The sequence below is a fragment of the Hakea prostrata genome, chromosome 5 (assembly GCF_041222555.1).
Source record: "Hakea prostrata isolate BN-2017 chromosome 5, UWA_Hpros_2, whole genome shotgun sequence".
Lineage (NCBI taxonomy): Eukaryota > Viridiplantae > Streptophyta > Magnoliopsida > Proteales > Proteaceae > Hakea > Hakea prostrata.
Genome location: NC_142604.1, coordinates 34,347,251 through 34,370,166, shown reverse-complemented (window position 1 = coordinate 34,370,166; position 22,916 = coordinate 34,347,251). Strand labels below are relative to the sequence as shown.

The 22,916-nt window shown below is 40.9% G+C and overlaps 1 protein-coding gene across 1 annotated transcript; it reads left to right on the top strand.

The window, feature by feature from the left end:
• Nucleotides 1-10,272, top strand: LOC149015861 (uncharacterized). The gene is made up of 7 exons (XM_089156617.1): nucleotides 1-213; nucleotides 301-365; nucleotides 436-626; nucleotides 842-865; nucleotides 4,224-4,337; nucleotides 4,463-8,277; nucleotides 9,866-10,272. The coding sequence occupies exons 1-6, from the start codon at nucleotides 1-3 to the stop codon at nucleotides 8,233-8,235; spliced, it is 4,380 nt and encodes a 1,459-aa protein (XP_089012743.1). The 3' UTR covers nucleotides 8,236-8,277; nucleotides 9,866-10,272.
• Nucleotides 10,273-22,916: the final 12,644 nt, after the last annotated feature.

Below are 22,916 nucleotides of genomic sequence, written 5' to 3'. Positions count from 1 at the left end.
ATGGAGGCCGTTCGGCCTACCAAAGAAGATGTGGTTCCTTTTGTTGCCGCCCAAGTCTCCGAAACTCTGGTTGGCGCCTCGTTGGCATCTTACTCCACGCCTTCAACAGTCATGGATGCAATCACAGATACTACTCCTCCGACAATGGAGGAGGTTTTCCAAGAGGCCGAGGATTCTGCTTCCAAAAGAAAGCGTCCTCGGTCAGATGATGAAGTATACAGGCTTTCTTGGTAGTTGAAGAGATCTGACTTGGTGACAGGAAATTTTGAAAAGGCGCTAGAATGGTGCACTTTTGCTCAGATGCCCGCCGAGAACAGAGCCTTTTATGTTGTTCCTGACAAGTTCTTTATAAAGTCATTTGTACTGTAAGTATTTCTTCATCGTCTTTCTTTCTGAAATATTTTTGCTTCCGACTAACTTCTTTCGATATTGCAGGAGCCTTGCTGATAACTTCTACAAGCAGGTGAAATCAACTTTTAGGCTTAGTAGCTTAAGCAATGATCTTTCTCGGCTTCAGGAAGAATCCAAAGCCAAAGATGCCAAGCTTGCTCATCGTCAAGACAGGCTTTGGGAAGTTGCTCGAGTGAAGAATTCTGAGATCGGGCGACTTCATTCGGATTTGGATGGTGCTAGGTAGAGAATCCAAAAGCTAGAGCGGGAAGTTGAAAAGCTTTCGGGAGAGCTGAAGGGGTCTGAAGATAAATCTCCTGCGCCCACGGCTCAAAGGCAAGCCGTTGCTCCCCTACCTGAAACTCTTCCAACTAATGTTCGCAGGGCTTGTATCTTCACATACTTGCAGAGCAAGCCATTTGTTAATATGTTGAATGCCTATAATTTGCAGGCTTATCGGGACGGCGAGAACGAGGTATGGGAGTCGATCCTAAGGAGGAATCCTTATTTCAACACGGCTCCCCACCTTAAAAGTTGTCACATTATTTTATGCTATCATGTTATTTATGCTATTATGGAATAACTTGCCTTGTTGAGTTTCTTTTGAAACTCACTCCTTTTGTACAATATCTTTTGTTAGATTACTCTACAGGCATTGATGACTATGAAAGGTAATATGAGGAAGCGCAAGCTGAAGAAACGTACTACACGCAAGGTGTTGGCAACTATGAAGATTACGTTGATGATCCCTCGAGTGATCATACTTCGTACCACGATTAGCCCTACCGTGGAGTGGGAGCGTCTGAGCGTGATTGATGAAGTCTATGTATATGAAGACGTTCTTTATAAAGTAGAATAGACTCTAACTTAGTTTGATTATATCTTTCTTTCTTGTCTTTAGAACCAGTTGTAATCTTCTTTTGACTTTCGATCTACATTCCGCTGTACTCGTGGAGTGAGATTCTGCCTCACTCTACATTTAGATATATATATATATATATATATATCTTTTGGTATCATTTCCGCATTCTGATGATTATTTCGTTACTTTGCTTTGATTCATTTAAATAATATTGTTAACTTTGATTTAGTCCTATTCTTGATTATATTACTGTGAATGTGGGGGATTGATTTTCTCGATACTGGATCTTGTGGACTGTGGATCACACACCCGGGTATGCCATATAGGATACCGGCTGAAGGTCAAGAAGTCGTGAAGTTCTCTTAAAAAATTAGCTCGATCGGATACTAGATGACCATCCGATGGAGGGCTTGATCAAAAGTAGACAGAGACAAAAACGGGATTTTTCCCTCTTCCTTCTCTGAATAGGATTCTTTTTCTTTTTTTTTTTTCTACTTTGATCAAGTCCCAAATAAGAAATAAAATCTTGAAGCATGCAAGGAATCCTTTTTTCCATGTTTTTTACTTGAGGAAGTTTTTAGAGTGCTCTATAACTAGATGAACAAGACTTTCCTTTCTGGAGTGGAATAAAATCCAGCTTGGTTCCATTATGATTCTCTTCACAAAATTTTTCAATAATACCCTTGCAGATTTGATTAATAATTTTCTGCAAACAAAAGTAATAAATCTTAATTAGGATTTACTAGGAAATATATAAAATCACCTAAATTAAAGGAAATGGTGCAACATATTCATTTTCATATAATATTAGGGTAAAATAATATAAAATAATTATAAACACATGAAAATATAATAAATTAATCATCTAAAATAATATACATGAAATCCACTTATCAATGGTCATACTTTTGGTATGATGGTGGTAGCCTCTTATGTTGGGGTATTAAGGTCAAGAAAGTTTTAGGTTCAAATTTATGTCCATAGAATTTAGGTGACAACTCAATTGCCAGTTGTACCTAGTTAAAATATGGAATGGATTCGTGTCTTTGCCCAACAACAAGACATCTAAATTTTTATTGTTCACACCCTTTATATACAGGGAAATTGGGGATGAGACAATACGTATGCTGTCGGCAAGGATTGAACCGATGACCACTCCACTAAGAAGTCAAGTTCTTAACCATTCTACTAACCCTCCATTGGCTTTAAAACTTATTTATTAGAGTTTAGAATTTGGTTTGCTCTCAAATGACCCAAAACTATTAAAGAAAGAAAGGTAAATGGAAGTCGTTTTAAAAAAAATTTAAGTGCATATTATTTCTTTATCTAGTTTTCCCCTACAGCAATATCAAAGCCTTTAGTTTCTAAGCTACAAGTGCTGCTTCATTTACTCCATCTGATAGGGACTTGTTCCTCAATTAGTTTTCTTCTTTTCCAGCTTTGTATATCCTATAAGGCACCGTTACCCCAAACTATCTTATATAGCCATCAAAAGGAAAGAAATATCTCTCTGCATCTCGTCGGGGAAGGTTTGATGGCAAGTTCTGGAGTAAGGGAAATTAAATCCACTTCTATGCTTCCCTATGTGGCAACACTTCTTAGTTTCTTACACATTCTATGTGTGAAGGTTCTTGAGCAACACGAGTAAGTTTAATTAAAACATTAGCATAGTTGAGCATTGAGATAGTATTATGTTGAAGAAATAGGAATATCTAGGTCATTTCTGTTAAGGAAATAAATAGACACGAAAGGGCTGCGGCACTCCACCCAGTGTATCTAAGGATACTTTTTTCTGAAGTATTGAGTTACTCTCAAGATTAGGACCCTAAACAGCCTTTTGGTTTGAATCTAATCGTTTCTACGATAGTTGATGTGTATCAATAAAGTGATAACTTGTAACTATCTTATCCTTTTTACACAAGAAAAAAAAAAGTAACTATCCTATTACTATGTCTTTCCAGACGTTCTTAATTGAATATGAAAATAAACTGGCCGTTAGTATTTTCATAACTAGACTATGAAGCACCAATCTCTCATTCCATACTTCATTATGTTAAATGTCTACCAAATAGTTTTTAATTTTCTTTTTAACACAAATGGTTCTCAATTATAATTTTTGTTTTTAAAAACTGGATTAAGAATTAAAATAAAAAAATTATTCTAAAAAGACAATAGATAAAATGCTGCTGATTTATGAGTATTCATTGTATTGTTATCCTTGAATCCATCCCCATAAATGTAAGATCGATGTTGTAATGTTTTCATTGATTATGGATTGTTAACTAAAAGTGACTCCTGTGGCACCTGTATGATTTGCAGGATTTGATTCACTTTGATTTGTATATTCTCTTTGTTTCTTTTGATCATGAATGTCCCCTCTTTCCATGATCTGGTTTTTATTAGTAACTTGGAAGTAGCTGGTATCTTAACAACTTGTAAACATTTTTATTAAGCTTTCAAAAGCGAAGACACACCATGGCCATGCCAACTTATGGATATAGCCATGTAGGTGATAATAGAAGTCCAAGATTCGACCTCAAAAGAAAAATGGGACATTTGGGTTTTTCAAATATGATTTTTCAGAAATAGATGAATCTCTTCGACTTGATAAATAGTGATTATAAAACATATTTTACATTTACGATTTTTGTAAAACCAAAGATCAAAGTAGACGTAACCATGGTTTTTTAAATCAAGAATCATGAATTTGGCAAATTTTGGAAAAGGTGAAATTGAATCTACTTTGCTTCTATATGAGGCAACACTTTTTTTCAAATTTTGGAAAAAAAGGAAAATGAATCACTTCTTTGCTTCTATATGAGGCAACACTTTTAGTTTCTTTATACATTACATACATGAAGGTTCTTGAGCAACACCAACAAGTTTCATGGAAATATTGAGCATAATTTGACATTGAGGTTTCTCCAAGGAGAGGTTAGCATTCTTTTTTCCCTTTTTCTTTTTTCGGTAGGACATGCTCGAGTTCTTTATCTAACTCTTGTCTTAGTCACTTGCTTCTCTCTTCCTTCTGGATTGCTGCACTTGTCACAGGAAACTGAAATTGCTATGAGAGATTTTGCAGCTGGTAAGGAACTCGATCTCTGCAACTCTCTCGATAGATTGATTGATCTTCTATAGTTAGTTTATACATTTTCTGTTCTTGCTTTTAAGTTTCCACAGCTGAATTCCCACTACTGCTTGTTTACACAGGAAAAATGGCTATGAGATACTATAAAGCTGATAAGAAATTGACTATTTCTAGCACTCTTCAACAACTCGGTGTCAAGGAGGAGTACGAAAAGCTTCACAGTATTGTGAACAACGCCAAAATGCACTTCTGGAAGACTGATATGGATGAACATTGCAGTGAAGAGACTAAAGAGTTATTTTATGAAGTAGAAGACATGTTGGACGAGTTGTCATATGAAGCCATGAGAATTTTTCATGAAATGGAGAACAAGAAGGAGATCCAAGTTAGTTGCTTGATGCCGGTACCGATCTGGGAGGTATGCAATTCTTCCTTGTCAGTACGTCCGGGCCGACTTTTGTATCGTCTCAGGATGTCTCGTAAAATCAAAGATCTCCAGCATGTGTTGAATAATCTGGATGTCAAAATGGATCCGGGATTTGCCCATCAAGAAGAAAAAGAAATTTATAAATCATACGAAGTAAGTGAACGACTCCGCATGGGTACTGATCCACATTTTGTTGGGATTAGAAGGCATGTGGAGGAAAAAGAGATTCGTAATATGTTGTTTCCTGGAATGATTTCGACCATTCCTATTGTGGGGATGGCAGGTGTTGGGAAGACGGTATTGGCGAGGCGAATCTATCGGAGGTTGACGCCAGATTTTGATCCGAGTATTTGGGTTGATGTGACACAGGAGTTTAGCGTGAAAAAGGTTGTAGAACAAATTATTGAAAACTGTACTGGCAGTAGAACTACTACAGATGGGGACAATTTACAGCATCAGTTAGAAGAGTGTCTGAGTGGAAAAAAGTTTCTACTTGTGTTGGATAATGCTTCGAACCAAGATAAAGAAAAATGGGATAATTTGGGAAGAATGTTAGCAATTGGATCCAGAGGGAGTGTAGTTATTGTTACAACACGAAGTCGTGAAGTTGCATCAGTGTGTGGTTGTGATTGTCCATATTATTTGAATGCACTATCAGATGAAGCAAGTTGGAAATTGTTCAGAAGACAAGCATTTGAGCCAAAATATGGTCTGGAGAGCAAAGACCTAGTCAGAGTGGGACATGTTGTGGAGTGCGACGATCTAGTCGAAGTGGGAAAGGAAATTGTTAAGCAATGCCGTGGGCTGCCATTAGCATTAAAAAGTGTGGCTGCTGCCTTGCGCTGGAAACCAAAGAAAGAGTCGTGGGAAGCTGCTTTAGATGCTCTAAATCTGGATATACTTGCTTCAGTTCAGAGGATATCTTATGATGGCCTACCATCACCATTTCTGAAACGATGCTTTGCATATTGTTCAGTATTTCCCAAGAATTTTACCTTTGAGAAGAAAAGCTTGATTCAACAATGGATGGCTCAAGGTTTCTTAGAAGAAGAAGAAGAAAAAGCAGCAGCAGCAGCATCCTCATCCACTAGCAGCAGCAGCAGTGAAGATATAGGTGATTTATATTGTGACTATTTGCTGCAGAACTCGTTACTTGTCGGGAGATACGATGATGAAGATAAGCTGTTAGATTTCAGCATGAGTGAATTTTCACGTAATTTTGCACGAACTCTCTTGGGAAATGATGCCAGATTGTCGAACCTGGACTACTTTGATATCAAGAGGAACAACCGTCGAACATATCTTCGTTCTCCTGCCACTGTTAATGTCCCTTCTTCAAAGTTTGGGAGCCTGCGGGTACTAGAACTTACACATTTTAGCAAAGACGAGTTGCCACCGTCAATTGGAGAGTTAATGCACTTGAGGTATCTTGATCTTTCCTATGGTACCTTTAAAGCATTACCTGCTTCCATTTCCAAGCTCTACCATTTGCAGACTTTGAAGCTATTGCATTGTAGACATCTTCAAAGATTGCCTAGAGAAATGAGAAAACTGATTTACCTGAGGCATCTAGAAAATGAAAGGACTTTGAAGAACATTCCAAGAGGTTTAATAGGGAACCTGAGTAACCTTCAAACATTCAATTTCTTTCATGTTGGCAACACTACTATTACTGATCATGAAGCTGGTATTGAAGAGCTGCGGTGTTTGAAACAACTCCGAGGAAGCTTGAGTTTACTCGGCCTCGACAATGTAAAAAATGAAACAGATGCTAGAGCAGCAAATCTAAAGGAGAAAACAAGACTTGAGGAGTTGATGTTAGAATGGGAATCTGAATGGCATGTGTGGACCAATGATCAGGATAGGCCAAAGCAAGACCTCATATTTGAGGAGCTCCGGCCTCCTCAAAATCTATTGCTCCTAAGGATATTGCGTTTCAAAGGCACCAAGCTCCCTGCGTGGTTGGATAATGGAAGTTTGTATCTCGCGAATTTACAGGAGCTTTGTATCTATGCATGTCACCATGTAGAATCTCTGGATCTGACAGGCTTGAGTTGTCTTCAGAAACTGACGATCTCATATTGTGAAAATCTGGAGTGTGCAGGAATCAAGGATCTCAAGAAGTTGGGGGTTTTGGAATTTACCGGATGTGATAAGCTGGAATCTCTGCTAAGAGCAAAGAATGATGTTGTAAATCAGGAAGAGCAAAATCTAGAAAAGCAAGTCAGTTCTTCAATAGATGAACTTCCTAATCTTTGGAAGTTGCAGATCGGAAGTTGTGATCATCTTACAACCTTAAGAGAGGAGGAGATGTTGCTCCTGCAATCACTGCGGACACTTCATATAGGAAATTGTGGAAACCCAACAATGGTTTTGACAAAGGGCTTAGAAAACCTTTCCAAGCTTGAGCAGTTGCAGATAGAAAATTGTCCAAATATTAAAGAACTTCCAGAGGGCGTTAGACATTTGTCATCTCTTCTACATTTTGAAATTAGGGATTGCCCCAAACTTAGGTTTTTATCAGACAAAATCAAACATTGGACATCTCTGAAAAAGCTCAGGATTTTTGGTTGTACAAATTTGAGGCGTCTTCCTGGGGGTATTGAGAACTTTGAGAGACTTGAGGAATTGGAGATCAACGGATCTGATTTTTTGCATTCTTTTCCAAACATAATGCAAAAGATGACGTCACTGCAAAGGCTAAAGATTAGGAGGTGTCCACATTTGGAGGCTCTACCTGACTCATTGAGCAAACTCTCATCGCTACAAGTGTTGGAAATTTCAAGCTGTAATATCTTAACTTCTTTGCCAGGAGGGATGCAGGATTTGAAAAAAATAGATACATTGAAGATAACAGGTTGTGAAAATCTGACAGAATTACCAGAGGAATTGGGAAACCCCTTGCCACTTTGGGTGTTGACTATATGTGGATGTCCTGCCCTAAAATTTTTACCAAAGGGCTTGGGAAACCACGAAGACCTCAGTCTGTTGGAAATAACTGATTGTTCCAATCTAAAAGCTCTACCAAGGAGCTTGGGGAAACTCTCTTCACTTGAATTTCTCTACATCCAGAAATGCTTCAAGTTGACATCATTCCCTGACTGTCTACAGAAAATGACATCCTTACGGGTACTTTGGTTGATAGAGTGTCACAAACTACAAGATTTTCCTGATGGCTTGAGATCTCTCTCTGCACTTGAGAAGTTGACCTTTTGGGGATGTCGTGAACTCGTCAAGCCTTTGCCTCAAGAGATTAAAAATCTAAAATCCTTGGAAGAGCTGACCATTTCAAATTGTCCGAAATTGGAAAGCCTTCCAGAAGGATTGGAGAATCTCTCATCACTTAAAGATTTGGTTATTTGGAAATGCCCCAAATTGAAGCACTTAAGCACAGAGCAGCTGAAAAGGAGACATTTACGTAAGCTAAACATAAAAGATTGTCCTTACTTGGAGACAATAGATGGTTAATCCGATCCTTGCCTACATTGTCGTCACTCCTCCACTCTACAGGTTCATTTTCTCATACCTTCTACTTGTTGCTTACTTTTGAATTTTTCATTTCTTACCAATGCTTGAAAAATTAATGTTTTTGTTTAGCAATTTATTTAATATTTTTCCTATGTTTTATTATAAATTTATATAATCTGTATTTTTAATTATTAAGGATTAAGAGTAGTGCTTTTTATGGTTACAACTTTCGAAATCATTGTTCATGAGGGTGGCTGTTGTTGACTGTTGATCCTAGGCGCCGTCTCGGTGAGTTTCTTATCATACATTGTCATATTTTGCTGACCTTATCAGTTTATGCTTGTAAACTTCAATATATATGCTTGTGTTTTAGGTAAACGGATAGTTTAGTCTCTTTACAAGTGACTCACTTTTGTGTTTATTGTTCTTAACTAGTATAATGTAATGTCAATCAAATGTGTTACACTAGTTTTGTTTTTGGTAGTGTCTATTAAAGCATAGTAGTAAAAGATGATCCCAAGAAACATAAATTTTGTAGATTTTCATGAACTGTTTCTACTGCATTTGTATATTGTTCTGAATACCCATTCTTTAACATGAGACACTTCACACACAAAATGCTTGATCATGCTTCTCAGGTTATCCTCTTTTGTGAGGCCTGTTTCAGTAAAAGAGTAACTTTATCAACCTTAATTTTAAGTTCTGGCAAACTGGTTTTTTATATGGGTAAGGACTCACTATAATTTGCATTGTCTGTTCTACTTGTCAGCCTACCCCATGCATGAGATTTAACACTGTACCCTGTAGCCTTGTAGAGTCTTCACCTGATTAGTAAATTTTATTATGGGTGACTTTGTTTTCAAAGGTTTAATTTGTGAACATCCAGTGTTGTATGGATTCGATATTTCTTTTGACTCTACTAATCAGAATATTATGTATCCTTAATTTTCTGCGTCGAAAATATAGTTAGGGGTGGGGGGACAGCTTGAGTTTACTTACCTTGTTACCTCTTGAGATCTTGAAATATTTGTAGGAACTCTTGATCTTATCTTTCAGATTAGTCTCAAAGCTTCAAGTCAATTTAAAAAGCATTTGAGATTTTGCTGTTCTTGAAAAGTTACTTTTTCTATAAGAAGAAATGTCAAGCAAGGTTGAAATAAGTTCAAGCAGAAACAGATTTGGCTTCAAGTCTATAGATTTAACTGGGATTGCCCGAAATCAGCTCGGACCCTGGAAGTCTTGTATTGATCAACTAATTCAAATCAGCCAGAATCAAGACTGTCTGATTCTAATTCCCTGGTGTGGTTCCAATTTTCAAAACCATGTTGTTAATTTAGGAGTTCTAAAGCACTTTGAAAGTTACTGTTTTTCAGAAACCACTTATATCATGAGAAGTTTGGGCACGCCAGCAGAGTGACCCTGCCTTGCTTGTCTCTTTCCCCTCCCCAAGGAAATAACTCCCCTGCCCCTCCTCTGTCCCAATCTCCATCTCACAGCCCAACACCACTAGTATGTAACAAAAATATGACATGCCCAACCTGTGCTCAACCCTTTTCCAAGAATACAAACCCTCTAGTTCTATAAGTGATATGATGGGATAATGAACTGCTTTTGATCTGATTCTGTGCAGAGATAGCGAAGCCATCGATGTCACCCTCATAGTACAATGGAGAGAGTTCAATCAATGATTTACAGTTCCAATCCTGAAGGTCCTGGTTCCCTTAGATGCTTCACAACATGCAAGGTGCTGCAGCAGAATTTGCCTTCAGCCCAGCTTTGGTTCTTGATCTATACAGATGTGTCTCTACTACTACTACTATTGGTTTGCTGAGTTAGTTGTGGTTCTGAAAGTGTTCTGTAGGACGTGCATTCTTGCTTATTTTGCAAAACTTTGTTCAGTGTGTTTTTCCCTTCTTCATTTGGAGCAATTAATTGGCTAAGCTATACTGATGTTGTCTCCTTTCCTCAGTTCTCTAGACACTATTGAACTCTTCTTTAATTTGTTGTGTGTCTTTATTTCCCACTATTAAGATTCTATTTGGCTGCAAGGGGAAGGAAAATGATTTCCCTTTTTTTTCATTGTTTGGTTGTGAGGGAAGTAATGAATTTACCACATTTGTTTGGTAGGACATAAAATCTTATGGAGTTTTAATTAGTAACAGATAAATCCATCCCCATTCACTCTAGCTCAGCCATAGCTTATTTTGTGCATTCAGTAACTCTTCATTCTAAAGTTCAACCCTGATTCTCAAGATTTTGAGAAGTCCATTTGTCCTATCAATATGCAGAGACTGATCCTGCCTAGATAGAACCAGGTCCTACTCAATTCACAACTCATGAACTCCATTTGCAATATTTTGTTGCTTACACCCTAGTTAATAAATATTGCTGGCAAGTCATGACCAGCTATAATAGTGCTTACCCTCAATAAATTGTGTATTATTCGATTCAATTTGGGTTTTAGTTAGTGAAATTCTCTACCACATTGATCAAATTTCGTTTTGAGAAGGCACACTCCATTAGATGCATCCCCCCCCCCCCCCTCACCAACCAAAAAAAAAAAAACCCAGGTTGGTTTTCCTCGTTAAACAGATTTATTATTCATCCAAATATGTTTCATTTTGAGAAGCGAAATGTGTTAAACAAGGAAATCGGTTTATTCTGGAATTCTGTGTATGCTCTCTGAATTTCTATTGTGTTCTTTTGGATTTTCTTAAACCATGAATTTGGCTTTGACCAGTGTTATCGTCACAACCATTTCGGCCTAGAATGATAATCCTTAGATCAGTCCTAGAACGGCTAATGAGTCTAGGCCAGCTCATCATCTCCATCTGGGCGGGGACAGTCTAGGTGGCACGAGGCCCATGTGCTCGGATCAAATTCCTGTATAAACGTTTAATTATATCAAAGATATTACATGACCAAAGATCTCCTCGAGCCTTGGGACGACATCATCTATGTTTCTCTCAGAAGGCTCCGACACACCGTAAAACAGGGGCAAGGCAACTTGATAGGACCCATTGAATGGTTGAGGAGACCGTCTTGGCGGCGCCTGGAGCCCACGGATGACAGAAGTCCCCACCATCTTCTAAGACAACCGGCAGGCCATCTCTGGAGGTATGAATCTAATATATACCTAGTCAGAAGCTGGAAGAGGGGTAAGCTCTAGACACTCCACCCATCTCATTTTCAGCTCTCTAATCCCTCAAAGAGCTTGATCTTCATCATCTCTTTGGGTTTGCACTCCTCTATGGAGTCCCTTATTTGCTAGCCTGAGCTAACTCGATCATCGGAGGTGGCTTCCCGTCCTCAGAGGCGGCCCACGTTCACTTTGCTTTGGTTTCAGGAACAAGGACTGGATCTGGAGCAAATTGGAGCCAAGATAACATTTCTTGCACTAACATTTGGCACCGTCTGTGGGAATCGTCAACAAAAAGTTCAGTTGCTATTCCTTTTGCTTAGATATGAGCCAAAGCGTGGGGGGAGCTAAAAGATTGTTGATTTCCAAATCTTAGGCTAACCCGGTGGTCGACGAACCAGATGGGATTCCTAGATCTAAAGTTCAACATACTCCTTTTATGGCTTCCTTCTTCATGGCGTTATCCTCGGACGTATCTCATCGTCAGGATGCATGTGATGTGCGACAACCTTCCAGAGTCACCTTCCTATAATAAGTCACTTATGGACTGAAAGGAGGAGATTGGGGAAGGGTGCTAGTCTGTGATCTTCTTCGGGAGGTTCAGCCATCTATTCCATATGCATTGATCTTTTTCACTCAGGAGTCAGTGTAGTCCACAATATCCTCAATGACAAAGCTTTGTCAATCACCTAGATTAGGGGGCTGGTTGTAGAAAACACCCCTGCTTAAATGTTAAATCTCCGACGATGCCTTCTCCCATATCTCTGTTACAAAAGTTAAAGAAAAGTCTCAAAGTATCCCATGATAAGCTTCCGTAAGACTACGTTTTAGCTGATTTAAGAATTTCGGACACCTGTCCATGGGAAGATGGTTGTTTGACAGATGTTTGCGACACTTGTGAAGGAGTCACCAGATGACTTCCCTGCAAATTTCTCAGCTTCGCAGATGTTCCCTGCAGGCTTCTCAGCTTTGAAGATGTTCCCTACAAGCTTCTCAGCTTCGTAGATGTTCCCTGCAAGCTTCTCGCTTCGCAGATGTTCCCTGCAAACTATCCTGCTTCTCAGCAGATGACTTTCTTGCTTCTTAGCAGATGACTTTCCTACTTCTCTGCAGATGACTTTCCTGCTTCTCAGCAGATGACTTTCCTACTTCTCAATAGATGACTTTCCTGCTTCTCAACAGATGTTTTCCGCTTCTTAGCAGATGTCTCCTGTTTCTTCGCAAATCGTTTCCCTATGACTTCGAAGACTTCCTTGTGGCTTCGCTGAGAAATGCCTACGGCTTCGCCAAGAAGTATCGGTAATTTCTATAACCCTACTGAAAGGCTTTCTTACATCTTGCGATATCTATTTACCCACTTTGAGTGTTAACGGGGAATGCCCTCTCATGAAACCTGTCGCAAGGACTAAAGGCTAAGTAACGATATAAGAAAAGGAGATGATTTACTGTGTGATTCAGAATAAAGCCTGATGGATCTGGTGAATGGAGGATCATAAGAATAGAGTGGTGGTAGCAAGTCCATAAATTGACAGAAAGTCTCCGAGTACAGCCAAAGATTCAGGAAAAGAAATCTCCATAAAAAAGGAGAATCACTACAAAAAACAAGTTCTTGAAAAAGACAGAGAAAAGAAAAAAGGATTGTTGATTCATGGCTAGGCATCTTCCAAGACGGTCACTATCACAGACCCATCTGGGTTAATAATTTGTTGAAGGGGGACTAGATCGACCTCTGCAGAAGAAGCTCCAGCTTCAGGGGCAGGGGAGGAAGAGCTTGTTGTGGGCTGTGTGACATCTTTCAGGGGGACAACATCCAGCTGAACACTAGGATCTTTAAGCGCTTGCAAGTGTCTGCGTTGAAAAGGGAGCCTTTGCAGACTTCCTTTAGCAAGTCTTCTGGAAGCTTGCTGACTATCAATTTAAAAGCCTGGTCCAGACCATGCTCGAAACCAGGTACAGCAGCGTCCATCAGCTCTTTCCGGTACTCCCCCGACTTCTTGAAGGCAACCACAGCTTCCTCGCTCTTATTCTTCAATTTAGCAAATAGCTTCCTAATCTCATCTTGGAAAGCTTGATTCTACGTCTCACTCTTGGAAAGTTTAGATGTTATGATTCCTATCTCTTTCTGGGAGGGGGTCAGAAGGCTTTCTAGTTCTTGGTTCCGCAGTTGGAGTTTAAATCTTTTTTACTCGATGGAGAGGTTATCTACCACCAAATGCTGATTTAGCTTGTATGCCGCTTCTTTGCCTTTGATTGCCTCGTCTCTCTGCTTCAAGCACTGGGCACTGTTACTAATTAATTGCTGGACTCACTCTTTTGCATCGTCCAGTTGCTTCTGCAATGAGATTTTCTCTTTTGCGATAGCGGTATAGTCAGACTCCAAAACAGAATTCTTATGTTGAAGATCAGCAAAATTCTTCACTTGAAACGACACTTCCGAAGACAGAAACTTGCTCCAGCGAAGTATACCTTCGGTCAAGAAGGCATTCTCATACACACTTCTATGAGACAAAAGACAAAATGTTTGAGAAAGATTCTATGGAGAAAATAAGGCTGATCTGGAATTATAAAAGAGATATCTTACCTAGCCAAGCGAGAAGATAAAAGATGCAGTGGAAGGTTGTCAGCCACCCCTTTGTCATCTGGGGCCACACTATGCTCTAGCCATTCTTTTGTCTTGGTAGGATGCCCAGAGAGGCCTCCTTCTGCCAAAATGTTCCATCGAGGAATCTAGGTGGCACTTGGTGGTTCAGTCAACCGAGGTCTGAGTCTCGCCAGTGGATCGTGAGCCTGAAGCTCCCTGTGACACAAAGGCCGACCTCAACACTCTGAGGGGTGGCCGGAATGTGTAGGCTCGGTGAGCCTTTGGAACTACATCATCATAAGAGTCTAGAATTGTTGTTTGTGCTGCCACAGAGGCAGCACGGGGAAGGGAATCATCAAAAGTCTGTGGTTCAGAAAAACAAGACACAGGGGTCCCGTGCCCAAGAGGGACTTTGCCGGTTCTCGGAGAAGAGTCTTGAGTAACCTTTTCCTTGCTCGTCTTCCCTGGGGAGGATGACCTTGGAATGCCGGCCGGATCACTTTTCGAACATTTTTCAACATCTCCAATCTTTGTTCTCTTTTCCTTACCTCTCGTCCTAGGAGGTGACAGCAGTCACTTGCGAGCCTTGTCCTTGCTAGATCTTTGCTTGCGAGATGTCTGAGGACGTTCTTCACTCGAAACTGTGATTGGGTCCTTCGTCTCCTTCTCTTCTTCCTCCTCCCACGCTGCTAGTAGATCGATCTCCTTTTTACTTCTTGGAGAACCTCCTCCAAGGTCTTGAATTCTGAGTCAACGGGGATCCTCGACACCAGTTGGGGGAGAACAACAGAGGGGGTAGGAGAATCATTCTCTGGTTCTTGGACTTTCTCATGTTCTAATCTAACAGCCGTCCGAGAGAGATTGTATTGCTGGAGCAGGGCTTCTCTGTCAATCTGCATAGTAGGAACTACAAAAGACAAAACTTCTCAGTAAGTGAATATAGTTTCGATCTCGGTCGTTGGGAAAGAAAAAGGGATTAGGGGGCTCACCAGTCATCACCCCCCACAGAATAAGGGAAGCTTCATAGTCCATCTCACAACCATGAATGCCCCCCCCCCCTCTCCTTTCAGGAAAATGTTGAAAAAACGTTCTTCTTTTTTTTCTAAAGAGGGCTTATCATTTAACCTCTTAATGTCTTACAGAGAGATGGACGGCCAAGCAAAGAGATGTATCCTAAGGGGACCTTGTATGCTACATACCTCTCCTTCCATCTCTTATGGGTCTGAGGTAGAGTTCCTTCTTCCAAAACCATGAATTTACGAGTGGTCGTACCATGCTTACTAAAGTTGTACCAGCCAACTCCGCCAACAGCCCTAACGGAGGTAAGACTCTTGAACAAGTCTAAACTACATTCTACACCAAAACGGTGACAACATCCCATGAAGCCAATAAGGTATCTCCACCCATTGGGTGTCAGCATACCTGGATTGAGCCTATAGTACTCCAAAGTCTGTTAAACAAAGGGGCATAGGGGGAGCCTTAGGCCACCCAATAAAGAATCAAAATACAGAGGGATTTTACCCTCTGCAAGAAAGTTTGCCCTTTCGCAAGGACCAGGAAGCCTGACCTGAAAATCTTCAGGGATTTTAAAGGCAGCTTTCATCAACGTCACGCGTGATGGACGAAGAAGGCTGAGATAGTCTAAAGGCCCTAGTATGGGTTCAGAAGAATGTCGTTCTACAAAAGATAGAAGACGAAGATACGCTACAGTAGCCATACCAGCACAATCGAGAGGAGCACTCTATTGAGCAGTAGACGGAATAGCTGAAGAGGAACCACCAATTTCTAGGGCAACACTAACCCCTTCTTCTTCTTTCTCAGTCGACGGATGATAACTCTATGAAATAGAGTTAAGATTGATAACTTTTATACTTGAGATGGCTTGATTTAGGAGTATTTTGTCTTTGTTTTAGTGATAGTATTCATTAGGTGTTGTCTTATTTAGTCTTAACATGTTGCATTTTGTTTAGTTCATTATTGTCACCATTACATGAATTTCCCTTCTTTTTATGGATGAATTTGACTGTTTCTCTTTCTCTTGAAAATGTAGGTGAAGATTCATAATAGAAGAACCTGTCCTCTAACTTTGTTGTAGAGTTGTTGCTGCATTGCTACAACAACGGAGCAGAATATTCTCAGATCCAATTCAAATGGAATTGACCAAAAAGGGCTAACTTAATTGGACAAAATTCTTGTAAATACATGATGGTTTTCAGCCCTTGATCTCAGGAGGAAAGTTCTAATCCTATGGCCAGAATCTAACCTAATGATTGAAGACATTTATGGAAGAAAGAGAAGAGAGGCAAGTAGGAGAGAGGAGACATTCAGCTAAGGTGGGGAATAGAGACTCAGCTGAGAGGAGGGAAGATAGAACCAATGCTGGAGCTCTTGTGGAAGCAAGGAGTTGCTGGAGTTGTTGATTTGCTGGAGAAGAAAGCTGGAGCTCATGTGGAATCATTGAAGCCTTTGTTTTTTCTTGTTTTTATAACTCTATCTTCTTACTTTCTAGTCTCATGTCAACTATACTTGGTTTTATGCATTTGAATTCTGTTATGGGCTAAATCTTAGCTGTGTTGGGATGATAGTAGTACCTAAACCTGAATTTTGATATGTAACTAATCATGTGTTCTTTAGTTTTATTGCAATCCACTTTATTGTTAATGAATTCAACATGTTATATTAACTAATTTCAGTTCTTGAATGATCTTTCTTGAATGAATGTTATGATTTCATTAATTGGAAAATTAATGAAGTCTAGGTGTTTGTTGAATTGTGTGAGTTAGCATCATCTTTAATTAGGTTGTGTTAATTAGTAGGTTGGGTAGGAATACCCAATTACCTCACATTACCATTGATTGGATTGGGTTTAAATTGCATTCTTAATTCAATTCTTCATAGGAATATGCAGATGTTGATTTAGGATGCTAGCTTATGTGTATTGGAAAATACCATATTGCCATTCATTCCAAGTTCTTGATTTATCTTGGGGTTGTAGTATTGCTTTAGTATTTGTGTTATAAAATTCAGGGGAAGGGAAACTTGATTCCTAACACACTTGTCACTCATTAAGTTTCTTCCATTGCTTAATCTACATTTTAGTTCCTTAGTTTTCTTTACCTGTCATTTGGTTATTTAGTTAGTCAATCACCAATCAACCTTGTTAATTTCATTTAAATCAATTCTACTTTTACACTGAAAGTTAAGGATATAATTCTCCGTGGGATCGATACTTTACTTATCATTTATTACTTGATTGCAATACGTATACTTGCGTAATATCTTGAGATACAAGCAACAACAGACTCGGAGGGCTGGTGGTGCTAGTGAAAGGTCTCGTTTTCCTTGCGCTTTTCTTCCCCATTGCGCCCAAAAAGATGCTGATAGACCTCTCCAAGGATCGATGGATGTGATCAATCTTGTTCGTCAGGATTCACAGAAGAGCAATAAAAGTTGCAATTTGAACAATACCAAAGAAGGGTTATGAACGTCTAATTTATAAGACGCGCCTTTTTGGGAACCAAGTGCAACTCTTAGGGATTTTCTTTGATCCTCACATCTCGTCATTACGACGCTTCGTCCCTAGCAAGAAGCAGATAACTGAAACACCTGGCGAACGAATAGAGGTCTTGGAAAGCCGCACAAGCCATCAAAAAGGGCATAGGACGTTGGCATAATCAAGCGATTCTTGGCTAGCATTAAATTTTGTAACTCATCGTGCCTAGAAACTTGTTGAAGAAGTAAAGCCACTTGGTGGGAGGCCGTTTTCGTTTTCCCGAGAAGACTCCAAGATTTTAAAGCGCATTTAGGCTGGAAATGGATAATCTCCATGCCAAGAGTTCGCCATAAAGATTAGGGGGCTAATGTTATCGTCACGACCATTTCAACCCAGAATGATAATCCTTAGATCAGTCTTGGAATGGCTAATGAGTCTAGGCCAACTCATCATCTCTAGCTGGGTGGGGACAGTCTAGGTGGCACAAGGCGCACGTGCTCGGATCAAATTCCTGTATGAAGGTTTAATTATATCAAGGATATTACATGACCAAAGATCTCCTCGAGCCTTGGGACGACATCATCTATGTTTCTCTCAGAAGAATCCGACACACCGTAAAACAAGGGCAAGGCAGCTTGATAGGACCCTTTGGATGGTTGAGGAGACCGTCTTGGCAATGCCTGGAGCCCACGGATGGCAAAAGTCCCAGTCATCTTCCAAGACGACCGGCAGGCCATCTCTGGAGGTATGAATCTAATATATACCTAGTCAGAAGGGGGAAGAGGGTAAGCTCTAGACACTCCAGCCATCTCATTTTCAGCTCTCTAACCCCTCAACGAGCTTGATCTTCATCATCTCTTTGGGTTTGCACTCCTCTATGGATTCCCTTATTTGCAAGCCTTAGCTAACTCAATCGTCGGAGGCGGCCCACGTTCACTTTGCTTTGGTTTCAAGAACAAGGGCTGGATCTGGAGCAAACCTTGGAGCCAAGATAACATTTCTTGCACTAGTAATTAGCTATATTAAGACTTCTTTATTAGGTTTCAAAATTAGGTTTGCTCTCAGAAGGCCCAAAACTATTAGAGAAAGAAATGTAAATGGAAACCATCATCTAAAAAAGTTTTATCTGCAAATAGTTTCTTTATCTAATTTTTTTCCGATGGCAACACTAATGCCTTTATCTTCTAAGCCTGCTTCATTTACTCCATCTAATAAGGCTTTTTTTTTTTTTTTTTTTTTTTTTTTTATTTTTTTTTTTTTTTTTTTTTTTTTTTTTTTTTTTTTTTTAATAACAAAGAGAGGGGAAAGGGTTTTTTTTGTTTTGGGGGGGGGGGTGGGGGGGGTAAAATAAAAAAGAAAAAAAAAAAAAAAAATCATCTCAAAAAAGAAGAGGCACATTTTTTTTTTTTTTTTTTTTGTGGGTGTATTTTTTTGGAAAATTATTTTGTTTTATAAAAAAATTGGTTATAATTAGGGTTTGGTTATTTTTTTTTTTTGAGGATGATGGGCCCAAAATCTACCCCCCCCTTAGATCTCCTCGTGATGACACGCAAAACGAAAGCGTCAGATGTGGCCCGACCGCGGGGGTCGGGAGTCCACCTCCGAAGGCTAAGTCAGTTGATGAACTTAATCACAAACGGCTCTGCTAGAAGCACAGAGCTAAGGAATAAAGAACTGGGAAAGGTGATCTAGGTCGTAAGCCGCTGATAGTTTACGTCTATCAGTATGTATCTGAATCTGAGTCTGAGTCTCAGATTGTGTGTTTTCGATCCTCCCCTCACCTCGTATGGTAGTGAGGTTTATATAGAGTGTACCTTCGAATCTCCTTCGTTGGATGCACTTGAGCCTTCTTCGGGTAGTCGTTGGATCTTAACAGTTAGATCCGTTGAGCAATAGACTTCTACTAGTTTGGACTAGTAGAGGACTCCTGAGATAACCTTTAGGTTATGTGATGATTATCCCTTCGATAATGATTAGCCGCAGCCGTCAATTCGAGTCTGCCATCATTAGGGTAATCCATAAGTAGGATTAGGGCGTGCTTGTAGCTGAATAAGTTTTCTTCCTCAGCAAGCCATCTTCTGGATCCGGTTCGCTCGGGAGCGAGTCGGTTCCCTCTGTCTCGACCGGGGTCGAGGGTCGAACCAGGTATGAACCCGGTCTGATCATAATTTCTCCATATCACGAGCCCCCCAGACCAAGCGTTCGGTCGATCCCGAGGGCTTGGTTTTTAACTGGGTTCTTCGTCAGGCGATAGTCTCTGCGTGCTCCATTAAATGTCATATCACATTTAATGCGGTGGTCACTTTTCCTCGAGCGTTGTGAGGGTAAGGCCACATGTCTCCTTGCAGTCGATCTGTCGTGGCTCACGTAATCCAAGCGACGGTTTCCGAACGCCTGTTTCGGATTCGTGAGTTCAAACTTTCAAAACGTCTTTCAATCTCGATCGTCGATTTTGAATCAATCTCGATCGTTCAGATTCCCAAACACTCGTGCGGGTGTTTTAAAAGCGGTTCGTTGTCTTCGTAGGTTTCATTCTTCCTGTCCGGAATTTGAACCTTTGTTGTTGCCTTCGCGCCTTCTTGCTCTCAAGCTTTTGCCTCACTGAATCAGTAAGTTTCTGGTCTTTTCTTTTTCTTTTGTAGTTTCTTGAAACAAGTAATGGCGGATAATAGGGCTTCTTCGGTACCCAGTGTTGGTAATAGTAGTGGTAATGAAGCTTTTGCTTCTCCTCCTTCCGAACAGTCGGATAGTGATAACAAAACCCTAACTGTCCTCTGGCGCGAGTTTGCTGAAGTTTCTCAAAAAGGTTTAGAGAGAAAAACCGAAACTCCTTCTGTCCTCCTCGAGTCTGGATCTTCCAAGATTGCCGAGTCTTCTAGGCAGCCTCAAACTTCCAGGTCCGATGGTGGACTTGGCTCTATTCCCTCCATTTACAATGAGGAAACCCTTCTTTCAGCCATCCAAGATTTTGATTTTCCTTCCTCTTATCAGGTTAGGGCTCCCCATCCTGATGAGAGGGTTGATTCAACCCTTTCGGGTGAATTTTCTCTGTACATAGATGCACTGGAAAGCGGGGTTCGCTTTCCCTTTTTTAATCCTTTGTTCTCCACAGTTCTGAATCATTGGGACATTTGTCCCGGAATGCTCCTTCCCAATAGCTGGCGTCTCATCGTCGGCTTCTTGGGTTTGTGTTTTGAACTTGGCATTACGCCATCTCTTTCTCTCTTTGTACATTTTCATGTTCTTTCTATCTCCCATCCTCCCGGATGGGTTTTTCTGTCCAAACGCAATAAGGCTGAACTTGATTGGAGGGGCAGCATCCTTGCCAAAGGAACTTGCCCTTCTAACCACAAAAGATGGCGCGAACGATACTTTTTCTGTCGAGCGCCTCCATCGGATCTTAACTTCCCAACCGCCTGGAGGCGGTGTACTTCTTCTTCCGAGAATAACCGAGGCCTTCCCTTATCCAAAGAAGACGAGGCGGCCGTCAGGAAGATCAAATCCATTCCATGGTATCAAGAGATACATGGACTTGAGGTGGAGTATAACTCCATTCTTGATCTTGGGGCTTGGCTCATTGTGAGCTTCTAACCATCATCCTTTAATTTTACTTGAAGTGATATGTCTTTAATTCTGACTCTTGCTCTTCTTTGCAGTGCCTCCAAGAATGAACCCCGAGAACCTGCGAGTGAAGGCCGCTAGGGCCGTTGCGACAGCCGAGCAACGATCACCCAGAGCCTTGACCGTAGATCAAGAGGCTTCTGTTCCCTCTCCCGACCCCTCTTATAGGGGTATCAGGAATATCAGGCCCGTGGCTGATGCTTCGGGTAAAGGGAAGAAGCCAATGGTGGAGAGGTCTAATGTCTCCTCCTCCGCCCGAACCAAAAGGAGGCATGATACAATTGATGCTTCCTCCCATAAAAAATCCAAAACTTCAACGGATTGTGAGGAGGTCTTCACCCCCCAGTGGACCCTGAAGTTGACCGACAGGGTGACTCGGGACCCTGAGAAAGCTGCAGAGTGGAGCTCCCTCAGTCTTGTTCCTTCTGATCGCCAGGAATTTGAAAACCTGGATGACGTTGCCCTTGTTAGTCAATCCACAAGGTACCGGTCTTCTTGCTTACTTATTTTTTCATAATTTCTTATGACTTCTTCTGATATTTTCCGCCTTCCCAGGAATGCTGTGTTGAGCTTCTATCAACACATGGAAGCATTGAGCCGGGTTGGCCGCAGACGCTCTTTGCTTGCAAACTGTGAAGAGAATTTGGCCAAGGCCAATTCTGAGATAGACCGGCTGACTGCAGCTGCTGAGGAGCTGCAGAAAAAGCATGAGGAAGAAGTGATCTCCCTCAAGGATGCCCTTGTTGCTTCGAAGGCTCGTGCCGCTGCTGCCGAGCGCGAGGCCAGGAAGCAAAAAGAAGCTGCCACGTTGTTCGGTGACAGGCTTGAATTTCAATGTAGGGAGAACGAAGAATATCTGAAGTGGGCGGTCCCTAGCAAGCCCGAGCATATCAAGCCAGAGCTTCGGAAGGAGTGTGTTCGGAAATACCTGAACAACGTACCTTTCTCCGAGCTGCTAGGTGCCTACAACATTCAAGCTTATCGCTTGGGGCAGAATGACGTTTGGGAGCGAATTCTCGCATCAATCCCTTCCTTCAATCTTGCTCCCTTTCGTGAGGTGTGCCATAAAGAGGTCTTCGGGAAATTAGGCATGGATCTCCCAGACTGGGCTCGGGAAGAAAATGATCCTTTTCCAGCTGACCCTCAATATGAGGCATACCTGGCTGACGAGCCGGCGCTTCCAGAGGAGAAGTCACAAGCCGAGTCTCAAGCTGCTGCTAAAGAGGACTCTGACAATGTCATTCTTGAGGAAGACTCTTCTCAAGATCTGAGAAAAGTCCTCCCGACCAGGGGTCCCTCGGGCAACAATGAAGAAGAGGCTTAGGGAGTTATCTTTTTTTTTTTTTTTTGTAAAGATTGACCTCCTTGCTAATGAATAGACATTTCTTTTTCATGTTGGCCTTTCCATTTCCCTGTCTCCTGCTGAAATCTTGTCTTGAATATCAAAGTATAAATGATAAAACTTATCACTTAACTTCACATTCTTCGACGAATAATAATCTTGTAGAGATATTGTGAAGATGCGTTTCGGAAAGATGCATTAATCTTCCCCACTACTTCATTTACTGCAAAGTCCACACGTTTCCCTTCTCGTATCTGCGAAGTCCAAACGTTTTCTTGCTTTGGTATACCATTCACTGTTTCCAATGAATCGGAAATACACCCATTATTACAATGGCGGTGCGACGATTGGAGGTATCTCTGCATCGGGTGCTCGCCTCCACATGTTTCCATGTGGCATCCCTCCGACCGTTGATCTTGCTTTCTGCGGATTTCGAAGCGTCATTTCGATCTGGGCCATTGGTTGTCCTTAGCTTTCAATCGTCGTCTTAATACCTGAGGCTATT